At 42.8% G+C, this 27,968-nt stretch overlaps 1 protein-coding gene across 1 annotated transcript in view; it reads left to right on the top strand.

The window, feature by feature from the left end:
* The first annotated feature begins 7,439 nt into the window (after positions 1 to 7,439).
* Positions 7,440 to 27,968, top strand: part of LOC311241315 (synapse-associated protein 1-like) — a 63,202-nt gene continuing 42,673 nt past the window's right edge. The window contains exons 1-4 of the mRNA XM_084330095.1: positions 7,440 to 7,786; positions 9,788 to 9,906; positions 17,094 to 17,160; positions 21,895 to 21,968. Coding sequence (XP_084186221.1) covers positions 7,597 to 7,786; positions 9,788 to 9,906; positions 17,094 to 17,160; positions 21,895 to 21,968 — 450 coding nt within the window. The 5' untranslated portion in view covers positions 7,440 to 7,596. The remainder of the gene's footprint in view (positions 7,787 to 9,787; positions 9,907 to 17,093; positions 17,161 to 21,894; positions 21,969 to 27,968) is intronic.

Here is a 27,968-nt window from a genome sequence, read left to right as displayed (position 1 = left end):
AACAACCATCAAATGCACACAGCACACACACACTCACTTTAAACAAACAACACACTGCAGCACCCACTCTCCACACTTTAGATCACCTAAACACACTTTATATTTATTGGTAAAGGATTTGCACTACAACTTGTACACCTTACTGTAAATTGTACCTAAATTGTACCTCATCCCATTTCTGCTTTGCACTATATAGTATTGTATATTAGTATATTGCATAGTATATTGTATATTGTATGGTAACTCAGTTACTTCTAGTCTGCATCGAACATTGTACATATGTCTATACTGAACACTGGGACCTCTATTTTTACTTCTTTTTACATGCTACTTTATTTTATTTCATACTTATCTTGTCTAGCACAGTCTCTGGAGCGTAACAGTAAGAAGCATTTTGTATAAAAGTATTCTGTACTTCTGTATGACAACTATTAAAGAAACTTGAAACTTGAAACTTAACGTTACATGAACATACAACCTCTCATCATACAACAAAACCAGTAAATTTTTACACACGTAAAAAACAACGCCGTTTTCTAGGTAGAGAGAAAGCTATACCAGCGATCAAGACAATTCACACACAACACATGTCGCATCCCCAAATGTAGTGAAGCAACATACGTTTTGGAAAAAACATCGTTATTACAAAACATTCGGAAAGGGGAAGGAAGGAAGAGGCGTTAAGTGTCCAATGGACCCTTACCTGCACCAATGAACGCAGGCTGAGAGGACTGCAACAGGCTGGTCTCCTTACGTTGACGAAGGCCCTCGCTGGCGGGGCAAAAGAAGCTCTTCAAGGCCGGAGCGAGGCTCCTGCGAAACGCCCCCCTCCAACAGCCGATCATGGTGCAGGGCCGACTACATCTTCTGTCAAAGATGACGTCGTAGTCAGAGTGCTATGGCCTGCTATTCTCACGTCTAATGTTCAATGGTGTAGCACAAGCTAACAGCTAACTCCAGGCTAACTGGTAGCATCAGGCTAACGTTCCCAGCCGAGCGAGCGTACAGAGCTAGCGTCGTAGCTAACAGCTAACTGGCTAACAGGTAGCTCAACCCAGCTAGAACGCAAGCCAAGCAGCCACCACCGAAACTGCACAACGTGAGAACACAATATAGGCCAACACTTCAGACAGCCGCTGTCTGTGCCTCTCCTCATCCGAAGAGAGAAGAGGAAAAGAAGTCAACACAGTCTTCAGAATGGTGATTATCAGACACAGCGGTGCCGGCACAATTCCCTCACGGGCTGCAGCCGACTTGAGCGTGGAGATATTCCTATAATGAAACACCAAACCCACCTCCCTCGTGCCGGGTAACTTTCATCTTGAAAGGTGAGGCCTCGCACGGTGACAGAGAGTATCCGTTTGTCCAGAGATCCGGCGGATTGAACCGCAGATTCGGATACGGTCCCAGGCAATAGAGCTCCCGATGAGGAGCTCATGTAGCATGGGCGTCAAACCAGAACCAGGGTACCAGCCTGGAGCCGGCTTTCGTAAGTCGTGTAGCCATTCGCCCCATAGCAACACAACTGGCGCTCGCATATCAAAACCATCACCCACCCGGAGAGGCAGCTAGCCCTCACAACAGCCGAGCGCCTCTCAAGCAAAGTCCAACTGCAGAGCGGAGGTAATACCTGTCCAACTGCAGAGCTGGAGGAATGCCGGTGGGGATTAGGCCAGCGACGCGAGCCCCTAATACGAAAATGCCGGTGGGGGTCAGAATGATCATCATCTTCTAGACCCACCGGTGGCGAAGATATTATCGCTGTATTTCCTCGAAAATAGTGAGAGAGAAAATAAAGATATGATGTCAACGCAGCCCCTTCATCGTAGCTCCTCTTCAACATTTCACTAATCTCAAAGTGGTGTATACAGACACTCGCCGTGGTGAAAACAAGGAAGGAGCTGTTAGTATGGCGGATGGGTGTGTAAAGGTGCATGTGAAAATGTATTCAGTGCTAGTACTGATATGGAAGTGTATTCCAGTAGACGCAGAGCGGAGCTATACGATAACCTTTCACTACCACACTACAGAAGGTTAACCTTTCACTACCACACTACAGAAGGTTAACCTTTCACTACCACACTACAGAAGGTTAACCTTTCACTACCACACTACAGAAGGTTAACCTTTCACTACCACTACAGACGGTTAACCCTTTCACTGCCACACTACAGAAAGTTAACCCTTTCACTGCCACACTACAGAAGGTTAACCTTTCACTACCACACTACAGAAGGTTAACCTTTCACTACCTCACTACAGAAGGTTAACCTTTCACTACCACTACAGACGGTTAACCCTTTCACTGCCACACTACAGAAAGTTAATCCTTTCACTGCCACACTACAGAAGGTTAACCCTTTCACTACCACACTACAGACGGTTAACCCTTTCACTACCACACTACATAAGGTTAACCTTTCACTACCACACTACAGAAGGGTAACCCTTTCACTACCACACTACAGACGGTTAACCCTTTCACTACCATACTACAGGTTAACCCTTTCACTACCACACTACATAAGGTTAAACTTTCACTACCACACTACAGAAGGTTAACCCTTTCACTACCACGCTATAGACGATTAACCCTTTCACTACCACACTACAGGTTAACCCTTTCACTACCACACTACAGAAGGTTAACCATTTCACTACCACAAGAAGGTTCCTTTTCATTTCGTTAAATGTCTTTTCTTCTTTTCTTCTTCATTTCAGATGTTGATTGAAGAAGTTGTTTTTAGTCGACGGCGGAAAATTGGTCAGGTTTTGTATTAACTCTGTATATCCCGGACAACAAAGAAGATATACTTTCCACCCGGCAGATCCTTATTACGCACCTATGTACGGTGTATTCTGACACTGAGATACTATTGTTGACCTTCGACCCCCACTGTATTTGTACAGTACCTCCCAACACCCCTCTGCTTATACACTTGTTTTATATTTTCAATCCTCAATGTTCGACATTCACTTTAGAATTGTTGCGTTGGTCCTCTTTGTGTGAACAAACACCCTTTCACTACCACACTACAGAGGGTTAACCTTTCACTACCACACTACAGAAGGTTAACCTTTCACTACCCCGCTACAGAAGGTTAACCTTTCACTACCACACTACAGAAGATTAACCCTTTCACTACCAGACAACAGAAGGTTAACCTTTCACTGCCACACTACAGAAGGTTAACCTTCTCACTCACTACTTTACAATGACCTTTGTATATCTACTATGAATAGGTCTGACATTGAAAGAGTCACAGAATACAAAGGTTACATTTAAATACCACGTGAATATTCTTGCCAGTAAATTGCGGGAAAAGATTGGATTTTTGGCCAGAAATAGATCCAGCTTCCAAATGATTAGTAGAAAAAGAGTTGTCGAAGCACTTTTCCTGTCTGTGTTGGATTACAGAGATGTGATTTATAGACATGTGGCAGCTTCCACTCTTAAGCCTTTAGACTCTGTATATAATTCAGCCATTAGATTTATCACCGGTGATAGTTATGGTACTCACCGTTGTGTTCTGAACAATAGGGTTGGGCCATTTTATTTGGCAGAAAGATTTGGCACTGGCATTTGTTTCTATATAAAGCCATAATTGGACATTGTCCAAATTACATTACTTACATTATTGAAAACCTCTGGACAAATGATTGTCTAACACTTAAAGTGACAAGAGTTTATAGTGAACTTGGTAGATGTGACTTTAGTGGGTGAATGTGTGAGTGAATGTGTGAGTGAATGTGTGAGTGAATGTGTGAATGTGTGAGTGAATGGGTGAGAAACAAATTGCGCTTTCGATAAAAGCTGTTATATAAATGCACCATTTACCATTTTATTTGATGGTAAGTGCTTAACGGGCAGCCCCTCAATGTAATTTTGAGTCTAAATTAAGATTTAATGAATGAATGATTCATAAAATGATCATAAAAAAAGCTTCCTGGTACACTGTGTATTCAGATTCAGATGTTGTTTTTATTGTCACATCATTCATACACTGTTACAGTGTAGAGGAGTGAAGTTATTATTTTCATGTAACTGTTTAAACAGATTTTTATCTATGTTTGTATCTGTGTTTTGCCTGTATGTTAATGTTTTTACTTTTTATTTTATTGTAGTGTACCTACGATTTTCTTTCCCTTATATTCAACTGTAAGCTTGACACAGTTACAAAGGAGGGCAACCTCAATTAGTTTTTGTGTGCTAAATAAAGGTTTGAATGAATGACGGAGTTCCAAGAGACACGGAAACTCCTTTTCGATCTTTTCACCACGTTTGCCTGTTTATCTTCTATGATTTACTTCTTTGTTCAGATTTGTAAACACAACCTCAGCATACAGGTAAACACATAACAGTACACAGTTTACTGTGGAATAATAATATTATTCCCTATCACACAGATGGAAAAGACCATTAGAATGTATTGTCATATGCTGCCCCCTGGTGGCCGATCATTGGTAGTGACACCAAGATGAACGACCGAATGAATGAATGAATGAATGAATGAATGAATGAATGAATGAATGAATGAATGCATGAATGAATGAATGAATGAATGAATGAATGAATGAACGAATGAATGAATGAATGAATGAAAACTTTATTTAACAGATTGCAGAATTGGTACAATACAGTACGGCTCAATACACACAATTGTTAAGGGGATGCAGACCAGAGAAAGACGTTTGTCTTGTTTACATCAGGGTCCCCCATTTTCAATTCATATCGACATTTATGACATACACAACATACATGACATTTATGGCATAGGGACATACAGGTATTTAGTACTGATACATTTGTGACATAAACGGTATTCAAATATACCCTGACAGAGTATATACATATGATGGGGAGGGGACTGTACATTAGGAGGGGGTGGGTGGGTGGGAGAGAAATATACATACGGTGGGGTGGAGACTGTACATTTGGAGGGGGTGGGTGGGAGAGAAATGTCATTTCAAGTGCTCAAAACTCATGCTCAGAAGTAGAAGCGCTTTGTAAATATCTTCATCTCAAACAAATATCATAAAGATCTTGTGCTTCAATATCGTCCCCTCAGACTTGAGTTGACTGAGTATCTCCTGCCACGGTCTTATCTGGCTGCACGTTAGCCTAGCTTAACACAATGAATGGAAGCGGACAGTGCCGGTTAGCCTTCGGGAGAGGTGTCAGTTGGACAATGCCGAGGCTAACCAGCACTGTCCGCTTCCATTCATTGTGCTAAGCTAGGCTAACATGCTGCCAGATAGCTTTCTACTGAACGCACAGAGAGGAAACTGGTATCTATCTTCTTGTCTCTCTCTGGAGAAGACGGTAAGATAATTTCCCAAGATGTTGGCGTGTTTCTTTAAGTCTGAGTAAACCCATACGGCTCACCAGAACAAGTTAAATGGATGTTATTGGTCATTACCAACCTGGTAGATTGTCACAGTTGTAGAAAAATGGGGATTAATATGCCAAATAGTATGATTGGGATCCTTCAAAACTGCTCTAAAAACACACCTCTTCACCAAGGCTTTTCCCCATCAGTTAGTTTAGATTAGATCATCCCCCCATTTTCCCCTACTTTCCTAGCCCTATTTTTTGTTATGATTGTGATTGTGAAGCGACCTTGGGTTTCATGAAAGGCGCTATAGAAATTTGATCTATTATTATTATTATTATTTGACATGATATTGTAGCGTTTCTGCAATTAACGACTCACTAACTCGGTTGTTGTTTCTCACTTATCTCTTTATTCAGCGTCTCAGGTACACAGACTCTGTGCATCACCTCTGCTTGCATTCCCATCCCCCAAGACAGTGACAGTGCACTCCAGGTGTATCACCCTCTTATACCCTCAGCCCTGCCCCCTCCCCTCTACCAACCCCGGCTCGTGTGACCAATAGCGTCACCTGCCAGCCCCAGGTTGGTAGAGCGCAGAGTGACAGCTCGGCTGACCAACCACCTCAATCCCAGTGTGGTTACAAATATCATACATTCTACATCATAAGGAATCAAATCCATGTCTGCAGTGTAACCTAAAAAAAAGTTAATAATATTCCAATTCATAATATTCTCCTTCCAAATATGGCATGTTAATTTGATGACAATAGTTTTTGCCAGATGATGAAGATTCACAAACGAGGTGGTTTCATTTTCATGTACTGGCTCCCTGCGCCTGCAGTTCCAGACTTGTATATTTGACTTAATCTGGTCATGGATTCCTTCGCCAGAGCTATTTTTTCTCTTCTTTGTATTTTGTAAAATACATTGATGATGATTTGTCTTGGGATGATGGCTTGGGAGGTAGGGCAGTCGTCTGGTAATCCGGAGGTTCCCGGTTCGATCTCCGCTCCTCCCAGGCAGCGTGGCGAAGTGTCCTTGAGCGAGACCATATTACTTTCTTGTCCTGGGGCGCCCTCTAGTGGCAGAATCCGGCCATGGCTGCACCTGGGAGGCAGAACATGTTGTATGCACCTCTTTTTGTCCCCCACCTCCTGAGATCTTTATTAAGTATATAAAGTATACAGTATGTACTGGTGGACAATCTTTAGTTATCAAGAAATTATCAAACGTTTCTGTGATGTTTCAGTTATAATAATAATAATAATAAAATAATAAATATTCAAGCCAATGAATGTGCTAGTATGAGGTACATCTGTGTGCAGATGTTACAATGATCACATACAGATGGAACAACGTTTTCCTAGCTTCATTCGACCAGCGGCAAAAGGTGCCACTCACGCTGTGCTCTTGCGTTGATATTAATATAATTTCTTTCCATTCTGGTGTGTTGGCAGGCGCAGGCTGGCTATCTGTCAAGCACATTTTACTGTAAATATCTAACCATTAAAAAACGTTGATCCCAGCAAATATCTTAGTTACATCATTATTGTGCTGTCGGAACTGCCAGAACACTATATTGTACACCGATTTGTGTCGCACTCCCACACATGTTATTACAATGGTATGCTATTGTAAGCTATTTAATGTATGTAGTTATTGACACTGAAGTCATTAGGTGGAGTTGCACCCTCTTGGGGTTTGCTTTGGGGAAGAGTTTGTGCGCGACACCTGTCCCAGTTCCGTTGTTGTTATTGTCGAGTGGGAAGAGGAAGGATGTGAATAAATCTGCCGTGTTTTTATTTTACTATATATAAAAGTATAGGCGGACTATTCCTCGGTTAAACAATTTTTGTGATTCGTTGAAATATTCATGTTTTATTAAATATCAGGTTAAATTGCCTTAGAAATAAAAATGTAATACATTCTTACCAAGCTTTATGACATTTATTGTGAAGTCCTACCGGATGTGTGTTCCGTGGTGACGTGCCTCTAGCTGACGGCTAGATGTCAGTGGCCAATCAGAGAGCGTCAGTCAGTGGCCAATCAGAGAGCGTCTCCGAAATGCGGCTAGGAAAAAAAATAACGCTAGCCGACGTGAGGGTGACGCTGCGAGCTGACGTGAGGGCGACGCTGCTAGGGAACACACTGTGACAGCGGAATATATCTATTATTATTATTATTATTATTATTATTATTATTATTATTATTATTATTATTATTATTATTATTAAAAGCAACATATTTATTTGTTCACGAACATGTTCAAAGGCTGGGGGACGTGGCTGGGGTTGGAGAACGTAAACAAGTCTGCCGACAGTGAGGAGGTCGAGCAGGAAGAGCAGGTTGTAAAAGCACAACATGAAGTAAACAAACCGCAGCAGCCAGCTGAGCCAGGAGGCGACCAGGACCAGGAGCAGGAGCAGGAGCAGGACCAGAGAGGCCTGGGGGGTAGGGAGTCGGGACACCTCTCCATACCATTGATTGACATGTATGACATACATGACATACAGATAGACAGTACTGTACTACTGCTACATCTATACATGTATGACATACCAGATTTACAAATACAGGACTGTTTGTGATACAGAAAAATAGTCTAAAAAAGAGAGTATATATTTGAGGTGGAAGAAACTGTACATTGGAGGAGGTTGGGTAGGTGGGGGGCGGGAACTGTACATTGGAGGAGGTTGGGTAGGTTGGGGGGGGGGGAACTGTACATTGGAGGAGGTTGGGTAGGTGGGGGGGGCGGGAACTGTACATTGGAGGAGGTTGGGTAGGTTGGGGGGGGGGGAACTGTACATTGGAGGAGGTTGGGTAGGTTGGGGGGGGGGGGGGACTGTACATTGGAGGAGGTTGGGTAGCTTGAAGCCTTTCTCCAACGCGTTCGTGTTTCCGCGTCTCTGATTGGCCAGGTCATGTGACATGTACGCCCAATCGTGGGACCGCAAGTTTCTACACTGGTTAAGCTTAGGCGCTCTTTCGAAGTTGGTTAAGGTTAGAGTTTGTCTTAGAGCAGGACAATAGAACACCAGCCCTGATTCCAAACTCTAACCTTAACCAACTTCGAAAGAGTCGCCTAAGCTTAACCAGTGATAAACTAGGCGTTAGGACAGGTAGTTTGCAGGCTGTTCGACCCAGAAATAGGCGCAGAACTTGCCGTCCCACGTTTGGCGCACATGTCGCATGACCTGGCCAATCAGAGCGCAAAATGGGAACCCGGAAACACGGACACGTTGGAGAAAAGCTACACGCGGTTGGGTAGGTGGGGGGGGGGGGGCAGGGTGAATTTAGGTTGGAATTGCAGTTTGCGTGTATAACGTTAGTGTTTCTCCCTATGTGGTTGTAGCTTATCCTGGCTCAGTTAACGTCACAGTCAGTAACTGTAATCACAAAGTGAATAACCTTACCTATTGTGTGTTCATCGAAAGGAGAAGCCCACATTTATGTCCAGTTGTTAGGCTATATTATTGTCTTTGCTAACGTTACATAGTTATATATAGGCTAGCGTAATGACATTATCCATGTTTGTTTGGACAATACTGACTTCTAAAATGTTAGATACGTCTACAATATGATGATGATTGATATAAGATAAGATAACACAATAGAAGATATTCCTTGATTGATCCGCTTGGGGCAATTCGGGAGTAATAGCAGCAGGGGGGAGGGGAGGTACAGGTATTGGCAGATATAAACATAGGCAATAAAACTATGTTAACACATTGAGTGCCACGCCCCTTAACCCCATGTAAACGTAGTTGTAGTTTCTAGAACTAAACCTATATTTTATAGTATCGCTATAGGTCTAATAACGCCCTCGAGTCTCATTGAGCTACTTCTGGTCAACGTGCAAAAAACAGATTATTTTTTCATCCATACATTTCCGTTTGATACCGTTTTGAATATGAACATAGTCCGGCCGCTTCTGAGAAATTCCAGGGAAAAGACACGAAAACAGCGTTTTTGTGTAATTCAATAAACACGTTGTAATTTTTCGCCTGAATCTTTCGGATCTTCCTGAAATCAACACTAGATCATCACTATTATCCTTTGTGGTGCACGCATGCAATGTGGTTTAGACCGGCGCGCCCAGCTCAGACAAACTCAGAACAGTATGCACAAGGTGCCCCGCTGAATTATGAATGGATATAGATAATAAAAGAAATACCGTGACAGAAACGTAGATCTACGTTTCCAGCACTCAACGATCGGACGACAGAAACGTAGTTCTACATGAACGGCACTGAAAGTGTTGAGATACAAAAAAAAAGCAGTGTAAACAATATAAGTAACTCTGAATATAAGAATATGAGCAAGTAGGTAGTGTGATCAATGGTGCAGGTGAGGGTCTGTATGCTCTTATCAGTTATTATCTTATATGTTACAATGCATATATGGTCAATACACCACCATATCAACACCCTGCCTCATCTCTTCCTTCTGAAGGCTACATACTCAGCTTCGCCAGTAATGCCACCAAGAAGATATCTGACTCAGTGGCAGAAACCGCTCAGACCATCAAGAAGAGTGTAGAAGAGGGGAAGATCGATGGCATCATAGACAAGGTATGTTCCCCCTTTTACCTGATGATGATTTAGAGCCAACGGATATAACCCCTTGGAAAACTCCCTCCCTGTCTAACTCTGCATCTCCTGGCTGACTTGGGTTTGATCTTTAAGATCAGTAGGCAGTTTGATTGATTGATTGAAAACTGTATATTAACAGATTGCAGAATGGGTACAATACAGTACAGCTCAATACAAACAACTGCTAAGAGGATGAAGACCAGAGAAATACTTTCGTCTTGTTTACATCAGGGTCCTCCATTTTCAATTCATCAAGACATTTATGACATACAAGACATACAAATATTCTTACTGTGTAAGAAAGAGAGAACATAAAAAAAAAATATATCCGAAGGGGAAGAAACTGTACATTAGAGGGGGTTGGGTGGGGTGAGGGAGTGGGGGGGAGATTTTGACATTTACAGGGGCCAGTTTCTAATTGCAGCCACCCGTAGGTGCTCTTTGAGAGCGGTTTTGAAGGAGGGTAGGGAATGGGATTCACATTCCTTTACAGCTCTCTGGGTAGGGCGTTCCAAATTATTGTGTCATAATTGCTAAACGTGTTTAGTCCCTTGTTTGATCCGAATCTGGGTTGAACGTGATTTGTGGAACTCCCTCTGGTGTTGTCAGGGTTCCCACGGTACCTGGAAAACATGGAAAACATGGAATACATTTTTTCATTTTCCAGGTATGGAAAAGTTATGGAAACTGAGCAAAAGTGAACACTTACATGGAAATAGAAACAGTTGTCCTGGACAATTGTATTGGATGATGTGTAAAATAGTAATAAAATGAAACTATTGAGCACAAAATTAAGATGCGTTTATAAAAACCCCCTTGGCATCCTATATGATATGTTGGAATTTGATGCAGGCAACTTGGTGAGGCAGGCAAAAGTATAGTTTCGGATTGGTGGACTTCAGGAATAATAACGTTACTCGCGATCTCAATAGAAGGGTCAAATACATGCATTTCCCAGCCAACACGGGAGCCTTGACATCTACAGTCTGTCTTGTTTTGGATGAATGAGTAGAAATGAAAAACGGAAATCTTGTTTTATTAAAGTAGTTTTGACATGTGATATAGATAAAGATATTGTTTAATTGTGTATTGATTAACTTTACATTTGCGCTTCATTACTTTACAAAAGTTATACTGGCACATGGGTCTAATACAGCAATGGATTATGGGTAAATGCAACGTTAAAGCAGTGCCAATGTAAGACTGACTTTACATTAAACGAATGACAATAATATAGTATAAAGTAGGGTATTATTTGGACTAAAGGATGGTGTTGTCTCACCCTACTCGCATGTTGAGGGAGAGCACCATACATTATACACTGAGAAACCACGGCCGAGAGTGAGCTCTCCGGGAACAACCCCACTTCTGCAACCGTCTTCCGGTCTGACATCCTCTGCTAACGGTCTAATCTACACTGCTGCCACCTATCGTCACAGAGGGGAATTGCAGCCATTTTGTATAAATAAAAAGAAATGGGGGAAAATACGGGAAAATATTTTAACGGTAGGACGGCGGGACAGAAGGTTGAAATACGTGAGAATCCCGGAAAAACGGGATGGTTGACACGGGTATGACATGGAGCGCAATCTTGCTAGCCAACATTCAGTTTGCTAACTAACTAGCTACTAGCTAGTGTTGGCTAGCTTGCATTGCTAGCTAACTACCAATACATTTTCACATTAGGCTGTGACATTACTTCTATACTAGTTGACATGAATAGTCCAGTCTTGATACATTTTGTAACATTCATTCTTATAATATAAAAAATGAAAAATCACAAGCTATTTTGTGATTTTTCATAAAAAAAAAAAAAAAAGATTATACTACTAAATAGGAACATTTGGGGTGAGACATTTTTGAAAAATCATTGATCATGCCTAGACTGATTCTATACATCTATACTGTTAAGCTAAGCTTACTAGTGGGGTTGCTGTACTGAGGAACCACAGGGGAACCAGCCTTATGTTTTCCCCTTTAGGTTCATTAGTTTGATTTACAAAAGAAGAGTAGGCATACTACCCCTTCATAATCTGATAAGACTAATAAATAAAGGAAAGAGGGAGGAGGAAGAGAAGAGGGGCGAAGATGAAAGAGGAGAAGAGAGTAGAGGATGACAAAGGAAAAGGGAGTGGAGAGGAGCTGAGAAGAGTAGGAAGAGAAGACAGGAGCAGACACAAGAGGGGAGGTGTGGAGAGAAGAGGACAGGATGAGATAGGAGAGGAAAGAGAACATATATCAATCCCAGTGCTCATGTGTTTCAAAGTTCCAGTTCAATAAATAGTTTTTCATCTACAGCTTGTTGCATTATTTCATGCATTGCATTTACAATGTAGATTTGACTGGCACATCTTTTAAATCAAGTAAGTCGTCAGGTGTCCTAGGGGGTTGTGTGTGTGAGGGGAGGGGGGCACGGATGGGGGCGGAAAGCTTCAGGGGCCTATAGATCATCACTTAATATGGTACCTGGAAAATCAGGAGGTAGCATGGAAAAAAATTTCAAGGCAAGCGTGGGAACCCTGGTTGTGGTCGTGGTATTCACTGACCTTTAGGAAGTATTTCCACAGGTAAATCAAAATCAAATCAAATATATTTGTAAGGCCCGACAACACACGTTAATGTCCCCATGGGCCGGACACGTCTTCTTTAAACAAGTCAAGAAGAAACATCACAATAAGTCAAGAACAAAACAAGAACACCATAAAGTCCAAACATTTTAAAATAAATGCAAAATAAATAAATGCAACACTCCCAGACATACCCCACGCGAAGGTAAGGAAAAACTCACTAAAACCTAGCAATAGGAAAAAAAATGCACCACAGGCAATGTGGAGGAGAGAAACCTTAGAAGGGCCATTCAAGGTACATGGGTACCTTAGTGGTGTAGTGTATCTTGTAGACCAGGCCCATTGCAAGTTGCTGTACTCTGTCGTCTACTCTAAGCCATCCTAGGTTGTCAAAGCGGGCAGGGGTGAGGTGTGTTTTAGGAGTAAGGCCAAGCAGTAGTAGTCGGGACCACCTAAACTGAGACGAGAGTCCAGACCAAGACCAGAGCTTATCAAGTCTGAGTCCAGACCAAGACCAGAGCTTATCAAGTCTAAGTCCAGACCAAGACCAGAGCTTATCAAGTCTGAGTCCAGACCAAGACCAGAGTGTATCAAGTCTGAGTCCAGACCAAGACCAGAGCTTATCAAGTCTGAGTCCAGACCAAGACCAGAGCTTATCAAGTCTGAGTCCAGACCAAGACCAGAGTGTAGAGCTGCCGCGGTACTGATGTTTTCCTTACCGCACGGATTTGCAAAATATTTACTACCGCCGCGGTATTACCGCACGCACAAAAAAAAAAAAAAAAAAAAGTTTGAATGCATTTTTTTTTTAGTAGTAGTCTACTTTTTATAGCATATAGCCTGCCTCTAGTCTAAATGTCGATCTTTAGAGGATGACTTTGCAGCATGAATATTGTTTGGGATTCGGCAAGCACGCATTAGTTATTGAAAGTGAAACACGGATTCGAAGTTTCCCCTCTGGTCGTGCGCCGTTCACTCGGTGTCGCGGGCAGGGGTGGTTACCCCCCCGACCCTTTTTTATTATTATTACTATAAAGTTACTACTTTATAATAAAGGCATTCGTTTTGTGGCATTACCATTATATAGTTATACGTGCAATAACATCCGCGTATTTACCGGACCATCTCAGTTCCTTTCTTTGCTCAGAGCGTGCTGAGTTGTCCCATTCTGCGGTCTGTTAATAAAGTTTTCAATCAGACAAGTGTATAGAACGAAGGGCTTTTATTATAACATTCGTTGCAGACAGTAAAATCATTATGTCTCGTTTAGTACTCCTGATGAGCGATGGTAGTCCACTCCGGCGGGGAGCTAAAGCTAACGTTATTAGCCGTATTGTGATGAGCTCTGATCAATGGCTGGCATTCAGGATGTAAAAAACTGCAGGACGCTCCCAACGTGTGACGCGTCTCTCTTCTGACCAATCAGTGGTCTGCAATGTTTCACGTGACTTTTCTGGTACCCAATAGGGTCGCTTGGAACCTCGATAGAGAAGTAGGGTATATCTGCAGAGCCGAAAGCCCAACGAGAGGAGGGTACTTCATTATTATTATTATAAAAAACAGCGGTGATGCGGTATTCAGCCTACTCTGCGGTGGCCGTGATGTAACAGCGATACCGCGGTAATGCGGTAATCGCGGCAGCTCTACCAGAGTGTATCAAGTCTGAGTCCAGACCAAGACCAGAGCTTATCAAGTCTGAGTCCAGACCAAGACCAGAGTGTATCAAGTCTGAGTCCAGACCAGAGCTTATCAAGTCTGAGTCCAGAGTCCAGACCAAGACCAGAGTGTATCAAGTCTGAGTCCAGACCAAGACCAGAGCTTATCAAGTCTGAGTCCAGACCAAGACCAGAGTGTATCAAGTCTGCGTCCAGACCAAGACCAGAGCTTATCAAGTCTGAGTCCAGACCAGAGCTTATCAAGTCTGAGTCCAGACCAAAACCAGAGCTTATCAAGTCTGAGTCCAGACCAAGACCAGAGCTTATCAAGTCTGAGTCCAGACCAGAGCTTGATGGGGGGCGAGACCGAGTCCAATCCAAGACCAGCTCATTTTAATGCTTGTGTTATGCAAAGTGTGTCTGTCCTCCTGTAAATTATGCTGAGGGCTGAGCTGTATGAGAGTAATATTGTCCTGCGTTATGTTTTAGTATTGCTGTTTTATATGCATGACTTGATGCGTATAGATCTATTTTATAATCTTATGTTAGCCCCTCTGTCTTTACATTATGTCTATTCCAAAATCCAGAGTAAAGTAAACTAAAACTTCCTTGAAATGGTCGTTTGAGCGTTTGACTGGAATCACGCTATGTTGTTTCAGGACCTCGGACAGCAGCAGGTCTGCGGTAGCCTAACTCATTTAGCCTGCAGGCGGTCTTTCTGACATGATGAATACGATTAAAGTGAGTTAAGCAGCTGTTTTCTTATTGATTTTAAATGCTCAAAAACTGCAGTTGTGGTCTCTACTGGTCTTGAAATAAAATCCTGAGTCCTCTTTGTCCGAGACTAGAGTTAAGACAGAGTACAAGTAGAGTTGTTCCGATACCGATACCACCAGTATCGAAAATGCCTCCGATACAGCCTAAAATGCCGTCGACTCTATGCTCCGATCCCATATGACGTAATTTATCAACAACAACACGTGCGGTGCTAGCGGAGAGTGAGGATTATAAAATGAACGTGTTTTTAAATCGACCGTGAATTAAAGTGTCAATGCTGTTTGTCATTTTAACAGCAGATACACTTTCTTAAATGCCATCTTCCCGACAGAGCGGTATGATGGGGGGGGGGGGGGGCTCGGATGTGTTTAGCTCGCTGGTGTTATTAGCATTAGCTGAAAAGCTAGCTAGTTGTTATTAGCATTAACTGAAAAGCTAGCTAGTTGGAACAACATCCGCTTTACCGTTACATCAAATCAGATGATCGCCTGTCCTTTCTCGAGGACCTGACACTGGCCGTCTAATCAACAATAATGCACCCACGGTGAATCGGATTCAAGCCAAGTAGCCGACTAACGTTATCAAATGTCAATGTGAAGAACCTTGTGTGGAAGACAAGCTAGTAAACGCGGGTCAGCTAGCTTAGCTTGATAACGGTACCTTGGCTAAAGTTGACCACAGTTGGGGCTATTCCTAATCCAGCAATAATGGCTGCAGACCTGCAAGCAAATTACAGCAAGTTAACACAGGAGTATTCACCAAGGTAAATAACTTTTCCCCCAGTAACGTTACATTGTCTTTCCATCTAGCTCACGTTAACTGGCTAACTTAAGTGTCATCACCGACCTCTCGCACACAGGCATGGAATTAAGCTGTTCTTATTGATCTTCCTGGTCAAATAAAGGTAAAATAAATAAACTAAAAGTCTTCAAAAAGTGGTCTTGAGACCGGTCTCGAATACTACAACACTGCCTGAAATTATTTCTATTCATATTTTGAGTAGTGTACCGTACTTTTCGCACTATAATCCGCACCTGACTATAAGCCGCAGCAGCTAAATTGAATGATGTGTACATATATAAGCCGCACTGGACTATAAGCAGCAGTTTTTTTTTTTCTTTTTCCCCCTCCATTTTCCGCCGATTTTCTCCCATCCCAAGTAGTAAAAGTGTATAATACAGGGTAATACAGTAATTTTGCAGTTGGGACCCGACTACAGAAAGCAGCAACATTCTTCTTGTAAATTTTTTTTTAAATATGTTATAATCGCATCGCAAATCGCAATCGCAATATCTGTCAGAATAATCGCAATTAGATTATTTCCCAAAATCGTGCAGCCCTAAGAGGGCGTAGCGTGTGGGAGGACCACACTATCCCCCTCACGTCCAATCCGCGCTTAGCAGGCGCCCCGACCGAACTGTAGGAGTCGCTGTTTACAGCGACCCGGACCCACCCCGCCAGCTTCTCCCACCCTCTGATACAGCCAATTGTATCAGTGCAGACGGCCAGCCAAGCTGGTGACAACCCCGGAGCTGTGAGCTGGATTCGAACAGGCAAATCCAGCTCAGCTCCGGGGCTGGTGACGAACGCAATCTCCGCTCGGCCACCTAACCGCCTAGCCGCAGGTGTTTTAATGTTTAATTACCATATGTTATTGGTAATATGTTATACGCTATTCTTGTGTGTTAACACCTCGCTAAGTGCACCCTCACAGACCACACCCAGCTTCTCGTTTGTAGTCTTTCCACCAGCATTGGGACACAATACTGTCGGACAAATAACAAGAATTAACTCATTTACAAGTTGTATTAAGTTGAGCAAATAAGGGAACAGATAAATAACATTTCAATGCAGTAATAAAAGCAAGATTTTTACATTTTCGGGTTTGGTCCACATATAAGCCGCACCGTTATATAAGCCGCAGGGTCGAAAAATGGGGAAAAAAGCCGCGGCTTATAGTCCGAAAAGTACGGTAATTAGTTAGATGTTGTGTAATCCAGAACACTTCTCTTAAACTGCGTGTGTGCGAGTGAGTGAGTGAATGAGTGAGTGAGTGAGTGAGTGTGTGAGTGAGTGTGCGAGTGAGTGAGTGAGTGAGCGAGCGAGTGAGTGTGCTTGTCTGTGTGCTTGTCTGTGTGTGTTGACCTGTTCATGCTTCTATTTTCAGACTTTTCTGGGAGACTTCCAGAAGGAACAGGAGAAGTTTGTCCAGGAAAATAAAGCCAAGAAATCAGGTCAGATAACCATAACCTTTCACTGACCAAGAGACACTTTTTATTAGTGTCTAATCAATGGGTCTCACTGGTCCTTAACACATTGGGCGCCGGGCATTGTGCCCATCTTATACCACTCTCTGCCACCGTTAAAAGCCTATGGAGATGTTTACCTTCTTTGCAGGGCTATAACTTTTTAAATCGTATTGCTATATTGACATTACTATGGCCCATTCAACATCGATTATCTATCGTTCAGTATGTGGGAACGCTATATTTTTTCATTCATACATTGTTGTGTTAAAGGAAAACGCCAACATTTTGGGAAATTAGCTTATTTGCCATCTTCCCTAGAGTTAGACAAGAAGATACATACCCTTTTCTTCTCTGTGCATGCATTAGGCTTAGGGAACAGCCGCTCCGTTAGCGTAGCTTAGCTTCATCACTGGAAGTGAGTCAGACCTGTACCCTGACGTTCCCTACAGTGCTCTACAGTCACGAAATACACTCCAAATACAACTCCAAAAGTGTTCCTGTAAACATGTTGTGACCTGTGTATTTACCACGTGGAGAAATAAAAAAAATAATTGAATTCGACAATTACGTTTTCTAAGCAAATATACTCTGAATAATTTTTTGCCGAACCACTCCTCTCGGGGCGCAGTCAGTGATTTCACGCAACGCAGTGATACTTACTAACGTGACGCCGTGTTTGTTTACATTCTCATTTCATTCAAAGGATCCGAACTGATTGAAGTTTATGGATACCATGACTTAAAATCCTCTTACCTTGACGATTAAAAGCCTCCCCAATTTAGAAAACAGTATTCCCATGGCTGGTGTTGATATGCTGCTACTGTAGCTAACGAAAACCAACAACCGGACACTCAAGCAGATAACGAGGGTAATAACTTCCGGTCGGGGGGTTCCAAAATAAAAGAGCGACGTCTATAGCAGCGGAAATACGTTTATTTTGTACATTATCTAACGTTAACACGAACCTAAACTAACGTTACAACTAACCTAAAGTTAGTTTAGGTTTGTGTTAACGTTAGATAATGTACAAAATAAACGTATTTCCGCTGCTATAGACGTCGGGCCGCCACAGTCTAGGTAATTAATGGGAAACCCTGACAGTATTATAGATCAGTTTATGTGCAGATGGTAAATGTCACAAGCCACAGCTCTAGCACAACATACCCCAAATGCCAGAGCTCTACAATAAAGTATAACATAAAAGATAGGGTTCCATAATCCACCGCGCAACGAACCATAGCTTTCACCAGCTCTACCAAAAACACACCCTAAGAGCCACAGCTCTACACCAAAAGCCAGAGAGACAGAACTGAGCACAAACGGGGATACATGAAGGAGTGTGGAGGTTGATTGCAGATTGGGATCAGGTGGTGATGGTGACTGAAGTCAGGGGAACATCTGAGAAAAAGATATGGAGAAAACAGGGGGAGACAGAAGACAAAACAACCAAAACCAGACATGTCTACATAACACACACAACATAAATCCCCATACATAAAGTGACGGCATCCGTAACATGCTGTACAAGTCCCACAACATAAGATAACAAATTAAAAATAAAATAAAATTATGATTTCTTTTAATTTAATTAAAAAATTTTATCTCGAAGCTTCGAATTAAAATCGAATCTCGGCCTCAAAGCTTCGAAGGTCAGCCCTAAACACTGGTCATTTCACTTTCTCATACCGCTGTGCAACGCACTGTGCTAGGCATTCTCAGAGAGGCTGCCATCTGTGCTGAGCAAGAGTGTGAAATAGTAGCAATGGCTTGTTGACATCATCATGCGGTTTTCCGTTTCCCCTTGATGATACAGACCACCGCCACCTGCTGGTGTGGAGTTATTTAATCTCACGCAGGCGCAGAAACATACTCGCTCGTCGCTGTTGGAGGTAGTCAGAGCCATAGATATAGATATAAAGATATATATATATATATATCAGTGGAGGCTGCTGACCAAATTTTTAGGTGAAGCACAAATTATTATATTATATATTAAATTATATTTTTTAAACATCCCCAACGCTGCAACACCCCCATTCCTCCCAGGTGTATATATATATATATGTAAATTAATAATAATTATGAATTATGAGTGAATTTGTGTTTCACGTGTTGTCATAGAGAAACCTCCACTGATATATATATATGGTCAGAGCGGTGTGAGCAGTGGAGTATGTCGGCCCTGAGTACAGGCACCGGGAGACGATGGGAGTCACCTTTTGTCTGTGGGATTAGTGTGTTCTTCTGACCTTTTAGATTAGTTAGCATTGTTCAATGTCTTACTGTACTACATTTCAAATATCTTACATTAGGGCTGACCCCTATTAGTCGAATAGTCGACTAATCGATCGAAAGGAGCCGTAGTCGACTGCCAACCTCTTAGTCGAATGCAAAAAAAAAATAAGTATCATTTTTTTAAATAAAAAATAAATATATTATCATTCTTTCCAAAAGAAAAGAGGCCTAGAAGCATGGCTAATGCTAATGGCACGCATACCAGAGGCTAACTGCCTAAGAAAACAGGCACAGAGGCACTGAAAGAGGATTGCACCCATCTTTATATGTATATGTTGTGTCTGTCCACTATGTTTGTTACTTTGTTATCCCCCCCCCTATGTAAAGCGACCTTGGGTCTTCTGAAAGGCGCTATATTAAATGAAGTTATTATTATTATTATTATTATCTAATGAACACACTAGACTAGACAAATATCAAGATGTATCCATCAGTGGACCAATTGCATGCTTTTGCAGAGAACAAGAAGCCTTCCGTCGACTCCTTCATACATTAAGCACCCCCACAGCCCAAATGGAATGATTAAAAAAAAGTATATATATATTTCTTTTTCATAGTCGACTAATAGTCGACTATCGGCTAATTTCGGCCAATCAAAGTCGACTGTCCAAATCCTTAGTTGGGGACAGCCCTAGCTTACATTTGACTCAGCGTAAGTGTAACACCTGCTGTGTGAGAAATGCGGGTGTTTGTTGATTTTCACAGAACTGTACTTTGATTTCTGTAGAACTCCCATTTGCTTACTTCACCTCACCAAACATGAGAATGTTTCTTACATGTCACCCTTTACCACAGTGCAGTATGTGAGAATGTAGCCTATACCGTTCTCAGATAAAGCTGAGGGGTTTTCTAGTAGTGAGCAGTTTGAACCTCAGTGTGTGAATGTAGGTGGTTTGTGAGGTTGACCATGTGTTCCTCATAACATTAACTGACACAGAGAGACATAGTGTTTCATCTGAAGTCATTCTGATGGCAGCAGCCCCTTGTGCGCTTGCTGGATTCATACTAGCACTCTGCAAATCCCTGACACTTGATTGCAATTATTGCATTTGTCGACGGTGGGCTTAACGACACTAATTGCTTTTTGCCTTTTGCAGGGCGGTATAGATATCCGTTCATCAGACTCAGAGCTCACTGCTGGCTTTAGAATCGGAATGCTGACAACGTGATTTATGGGCAAAAACCAAACATTCTAACGAATCAGTAACCAAAGCCCCATCCTGAGTGCTGCAATATAAAGTGAGAAACCTGCAGGTATATAATAATCTATCATTGATTTCCCCAAGGGGATCAATAAAGGAATATCTTATCTTGGAATTCAAAAGGTCTTAGGTAAAGATTAATACACGGCCATGATCATCCTGATGTGCTCTCCTCACCGTGATATCAGTCATTTCTCTCTGTTTTAATGTCAATGGAAGGCCTAATTAACCCATTCTCTGCCGGAGCTTATATTCATCCTTGTAGCCTCTCTGCCAGCACTATTTGTCTATGGAGATGTTCACCTTCTTTGCAGGGCTATAACTTTTTAAATTGTATTGCTAAATTGACATTACTATGGCCCATTCAACATCAATTATCTATCGTTCAGGATGTAGGAATGTTTTACTTTTTCATTCACACATTCATACTAAAATACCGTCCAGAGTATAAATATGTCTTTATCGTTTTCTGCTGTATTTCATAGAACGTGAGATATAGCCATAAATGCATATATTAGATGATCAAATGCAGTTTGATACCGATCAACGTTATATTAACATTTTCACATGTACATGATCCTAAACGTCATGACTGGTCATCTGCTGGTGACCGGAGGGGGGGGGGGGGGTCGTTTATAATGCAATGACCGACGTTAAATGATTCATGTAGTATGGGTGATATATAGATCAGAGCAGTTTGTATGGTTAATAATCAAAAACGCTGAAACTCATGGCAGCTTCCTCGTAGCGATGGGGGATGATACTGGAGCAAAAAGATCGCTATTATGGGATGTTGATCTAGGTGATCCAGTTCCGGTTTGTATAATACTAATATACGTCCAATCATGTTGTTTATTGAGTTATGGCAACGGATCGATATGCACGGTGTCTGGATAGAGTCCCGCGAGCGTTAGCGAGTGGCCGGACGGAATAGCGGACGGACTAAGCACTTCCGGCCACTTCCGGTTTTGGCAACTCGCCGATCGGCCACCAGGTGGCGGTATTGAAGCGTTGGAGAGTTGAGTGGAGATCTACAGCACCAGTCAAGACTCCGTGGGTGAAATGTGAATACCATGACAGAAATTTGAAATATTGATCTCAAAGATGCTGTAAGACGTCATTGGCAGATTACGCGTCATTGGCGGGAGATGGGTTAAAGGGAAAATGACAAAATGCTTAGAGATTAAATATACGCCTGTTCTCTCCGTGTGTTCCTGTCCAGATGCAGCCGTGCCTCCCTGGGTGGGCTACAACGAGGAGGAGACCATCCAGCAACAGATCTTAGCGCTCTCTGCCGTAAGAAATAAAGAGATAAGAAACGTCTGGATGTGTATATAGTAGGGATGTCCGATATTATCGGCCTACCGATATTATCGGCCGATATTGGCATTAAAATGTGATATCTGTATCGGTTTTCAAAAAAAGATTTTTTCTTTTTCTTTTTTTACATTTATTTCACCTTTATTTACCCAGGCAAGCAAGTAAGAACAAATTCAGATTTAATTTATTGTCAAAAGTATGCATAATGTTGTGTTAATTCCATGACAAGAGATATGTAATGTTAATTACCTGAAATTATTCCGATTTTTGGGGGGGGGAAACCCTGCATATATCGGTATCGGTTGATATCGGTATCGGAAATTAAGATTTGGACAATATCGGTATATCGGTATCGGTAAAAAAGCCAATATCGAGCATCCCTAGTATATAGTGATGTTGTATATGAGTAAGTAGGTTCATTTCAGCACTTCTCTAACTCACACGCGCTGTAGAGGCTGGTGGAACAGCCCAGAACATCTATGGTTCTCAGCTTCCCTCACTTCTCTAACTCACACGCGCTGCAGAGGCTGGTGGAACAGCCCAGAACATCTATGGTTCTCAGCTTCCCTCACTTCTCTAACTCACACGCGCTGCAGAGGCTGGTGGAACAGCCCAGAACATCTATGGTTCTCAGCTTCCCTCCGTCCAGGATATAGACAACGCATGGTGTCAGCAAAGCCTGCAGGGTTATTTTGTATTCTTTTGTATTTATTGGTTTAAAATACAGAGACAGTGCATATTAAGGAACATTACTGTAAATATGCCAGTTTAGCCAGGTTGGCAAATTTTCAACAGTAGTCTCTGGGGCAGGTGACATGAGCACTACAATAATTTAAACACAGTACAATAATTAAAACACAGTACAATAATTAAAACACAGTAGGTTATCACAAGCCGCTGATAAATCACATGACAATACACTAAAATACATTAAAATACATCACAACCCCTCACTTAAAATGGTCGCACACCATTTTTTCAACCATGATTTTAAGTTTGATTTAAATTAAATTTATCTTTGATACTCCCTGAGCCGTGTTGGCAGACTGTTCCAGGTGTGGGCTGCTCTCACCGAAGAGGCTGCCTGACTAAAAGCAGACCTCCTGTTTGGAACTACACAGTCCCCTCTAACTACAGACCTGGTACATCTGTTTGGGACTACACAGTCTCCTCTAACTACAGACCTGGTATATCTGTTTGGGACTACACAGTCCCTCTAACTACAGACCTGGTATATCTGTTTGGGACTACACAGTCCCCTCTAACTACAGACCTGGTATATCTGTTTGGAACTACACAGTCCCCTCTAACTACAGACCTGGTACATCTGTTTGGGACTACACAGTCCCCTCTAACTACAGACCTGGTATATCTGTCAGCAGAACTACACAGTCCCCTCTAACTACAGACCTGGTATATCTGTTTGGGACTACACAGTCCCCTCTAACTACAGACCTGGTACATCTGTTTGGAACTACACAGTCCCTCTAACTACAGACCTGGTATATCTGTTTGGGACTACACAGTCCCCTCTAACTACAGACCTGGTACATCTGTTTGGGACTACACAGTCCCCTCTAACTACAGACCTGGTATATCTGTCAGCAGAACTACACAGTGGGAACACCAGGGCCCTGTTCTCAGTGGTCAACAACTCACTCCGCCCCCCTGACTCCCTTCCCTCACACTTCTACTCCACTGAACATTGTAACTCCCTGATGTCATTTTTCAATAAAAAAATAGCCAATATCCACCAGCAACTGACCTCTCTCATGTCCAGTTGTCCATCTCCCCTAGCTCCACCCCCCCCCCCTCTCTGCACCTCTCTCCTGCTTCCATCTCCCCTCTGCTGCCGATATATCAAAACTCATCCGGAAATCCAAGCCATCCACCTGCCAACTTGACCCCCTGCCCTCCTCCCTGGTCATAGCCTCCCTCCCCTCTCTCCTGCCCCTTAGAACTGCAATCATCCATTCCTCCCTCACCTTTGGTTCTGTCCCATCATCTCTCAAATCCGCTGCTGTAACACCGATTCTAAAGAAACCTGGTTCAGACCCCAACATTTTCAATAACCTCCGCCCCATCTCCAACCTGCCATTTCTCTAAAAAATCCTGGAAAAAGTAGTGGCTTCTCAGATTCATGCTCACCTCTCCAACAATAACCTCTATGAACAGTTCCAATCTGGTTTTCGCCCCCATCACCGCACAGAAACAGCCCTCCTCAAAATCACTAATGACCTCCTGATGGCAGCTGACTCCGGACTATTATCCATCCTCATCCTCCTCGATCTAAGCGCCGCATTTGACACCATATCTCACTCCACCCTCCTTAACCGACTAGCCTCCATTGGAATCTCCCACACATCCCTAGACTAGTTCCATTCATATCTCTCTGGTCGTACTCAGTTCATTCAGTTAAAATCATTCACATCCCATCCATCCCCCCTCTCCTCCGGTGTTCCCCAGGGCTCTGTCCTTGGCCCTATCCTCTTCATCATCTACCTCCTCCCATTTGGTCGGATTCTCCGTAAATACAACATCAATTTCCACTGTTACGCGGACGACACCCAGCTCTATGTTTCCTCCAAACCCACTTCCACCCTCCCTCCCTCTTCCCTCTGTGCCTGTTTACAGGAAATCAAATCCTGGTTCACTTCAAATGTCCTCAAACTAAACAGTGATAAAACAGAGGTAGTCCTCATTGGCTCCAAGTCCACACTCACCAAGCACCCCAGTTTCACCCTCACCATAGACAACTCCTTGGTTTCCCCTTCCCCCCAGGTCAAGAGTCTGGGTGTCGTCCTCGACAGCACCCTATCATTACATTCCCACATCAACAACACCATCCGGTCCGCCTACTTCCACCTTCGCAACATCAACCGCCTCCGCCCTTCACTCACTCCCAACAGCGCCGCAATCCTGGTCCACTCCCTCGTCACTTCCCGCTTGGATTATTGCAACTTTCTTCTCTTTGGTCTCCCCCACAAACTCCTCCATAAGCTCCAACTGGTCCAGAACGCTGCTGCTTGTATTATAACCAGAACCCCTGTCATCAGTCACATCACCCCCGTCCTACACCAACTACACTGGCTTCCCATTAAACACTGCATAGACTACAAGATCCTCCTCCATACATACAAGGCCATCCACAACCTCGCCTCTCCATACCTGTCCGACCTCCTTCACATCAACATTCCCACCCGGTCCCTCAGGTCTGCCTCCTCCATCAACCTGACCGTCCGCCCAGCCCGTCTGTCCACCATGGGGTCAAGAGCCTTCAGCTGCTCTGCCCCCCGCCTCTGGAACTCCCTCCCCCCCGACATCAGGAACATTGACTCCATCATCCCATTTAAAACCCACCTCAAAACCCACCTGTTTAGGCAGGCGTATGTCTGATTTTATTTTTTAAATGGATTGTGATTGTAAATGAACTGTTTTTAAATTGTTGTACGGCGACCTTGAGTGTCTTGAAAGGCGCCTTATAAATAAAATGCATTATTATTATTATCCGTCAGCAGAACTACACAGTCCCTCTAACTACAGACCTGGTATATCTGTCAGCAGAACTACACAGTCCCTCTAACTACAGACCTGGTATATCTGTCAGCAGAACTACACAGTCCCTCTAACTACAGACCTGGTATATCTGTCAGCAGAACTACACAGTCCCTCTAACTACAGACCTGGTATATCTGTCAGCAGAACTACACAGTCCCTCTAACTACAGACCTGGTATATCTGTCAGCAGAACTACACAGTCCCCTCTAACTACAGACCTGGTATATCTGTCAGCAGAACTACACAGTCCCTCTAACTACAGACCTGGTATATCTGTCAGCAGAACTACACAGTCCCCTCTAACTACAGACCTGGTATATCTGTCAGCAGAACTACACAGTCTCCTCTAACTACAGACCTGGTATATCTGTCAGCAGAACTACACAGTCCCCTCTAACTACAGACCTGGTATATCTGTCAGCAGAACTACACAGTCCCCTCTAACTACAGACCTGGTATATCTGTTTGGAACTACACAGTCCCTCTAACTACAGACCTGGTGTATCTGTCAACAGAACTACACAGTCCCTCTAACTACAGACCTGGTATATCTGTTTGGAACTACACAGTCCCCTCTAACTACAGACCTGGTATATCTGTTTGGAACTACACAGTCCCTCTAACTACAGACCTGGTGTATCTGTCAACAGAACTACACAGTCCCTCTAACTACAGACCTGGTATATCTGTTTGGAACTACACAGTCCCTCTAACTACAGACCTGGTATATCTGTCAGCAGAACTACACAGTCCCTCTAACTACAGACCTGGTATATCTGTCAGCAGAACTACACAGTCCTCTCTAACTACAGAAACACAACATTGTACTTATTTGGGATAGCCGTGTCGGAGATAAAATGCCGGTTTGCCAACATGAAGCGAGGTGGAAACATAACGTTACATTTCCTACAAAGGGGCTGGTCGTCCTGCACAATACATTTGGTTATTTTCTCTATTATCAGCTTTGCTTTGTTACCGTCTGCAGGGAGTTTCTCGCACTTCTGAATGGTTTCCAGCGAAGTTAGTTGCGGTAAAAACATTTCCTCTTGGCATTCCTTCATTGCACGTATAAATTCGGCATACTCCGTTTCAATGATGTAACGTTAGTGCAAGTTGCTGCCATCCCTAGAAATACTTCCGTTGCAGATATTCCACTCGGCTGTGTATGTATCTTCTTGTCTAACTCCAGGGAAGATGTTAAATAAGCAAATTTCCCAAAATGTTGGGAGTTTTCCTTTAAGAGGTTAACACTATGTGGACCGTCCACGTATACATACGTGTTTCGATTCCATGCGTTGTGTACCAGAGCCACGAGTTAACTCGTGGCGAGTTGTTATTGTTTTATTCCATATTTATAACGCTATTAACGTCCGCGATCGAGATGCATGACCTACCCACATATTTGATTTTCGAAACATGCAATACCGGCCAGATCCGCTTAGGGGCGCCATCGCTCCACTGCAGTATCATTGAGGGGATTGAAAAAAAAATTCTTTTCACTGTCTGTGGGCGGATCATATGAGCCTCGCTTCCAAACGAAGACCCTCCATCTTTGATCCCGTTACCGAACGCATATTTCAGCCTGGAATAATGGGATTTATGATTAGCCAATGGACATATCGATCTACCGGAATCCGATGACTAATGAAGAAATGCTGCCGGCGACCACATGGCCTGACGGTAGGATACTATTCCCCCAAATTACAGCTGGATTGGACATTGTTTTAAAACCTAACGTGATCGATCACTGACATTGGCTACCTGAACGCACACTGTATTGCTAATCAATAATACTAATCAGCGTTCCCCGCCGCCCCCATTTCATCCATAGATGCTCTGTAATAGTCCGGATGCTACGCAGCTACAGCAGAAATGGCGTTTGATATAACGGCGCCAACGTTTAGCCTATTATCTAGCTTCCTGGAAAAAAGACGAGACGCAAAGCGCGATAAACCTTATATTCACGACGCTATAAAATGACAACCAACCAATGGATCTTTATTTTCTTTAAGCCATTATGAAGGCACGGTTTATGCACTCAAGTGACAATGAGAATGGACAGATAGCAATACTATAAATTATATATATATAGCTCTTAGAAAGTACATCGGTTTGTAAACAAACCTCTGTCCTCTGAGGCATAAATCGCCGCAAGACTGTGGTCGCCAAAGTGTTAATATAGCCTACATAAACAAATCTGTCTATTTATTGATACATCACGACGTTGCATTACTGCTGATCAGCACACCTTTCAGGTTAACTGGTGAAAAAGAAAGTTTAAGTGGTAACGTTAGCTAGCTATAATCTCTTTTGGCCATTCGAGACCCTTTTCAAATGTCCAATCTAACGAATTTTGTTTGCTCATAAAATGCTTAAAATGTTAAGTGATTATAATAGACAACTGGTCATGTATAGCGA

This window comes from Notolepis coatsorum (genome assembly GCF_963971535.1).
Source record: "Notolepis coatsorum genome assembly, chromosome: 15".
In the NCBI taxonomy this organism is placed as follows: Eukaryota; Metazoa; Chordata; class Actinopteri; order Aulopiformes; family Paralepididae; genus Notolepis; species Notolepis coatsorum.
Note: the sequence above shows the minus strand (reverse complement) of the source record. Positions and strands in the feature narration are given on the sequence as shown.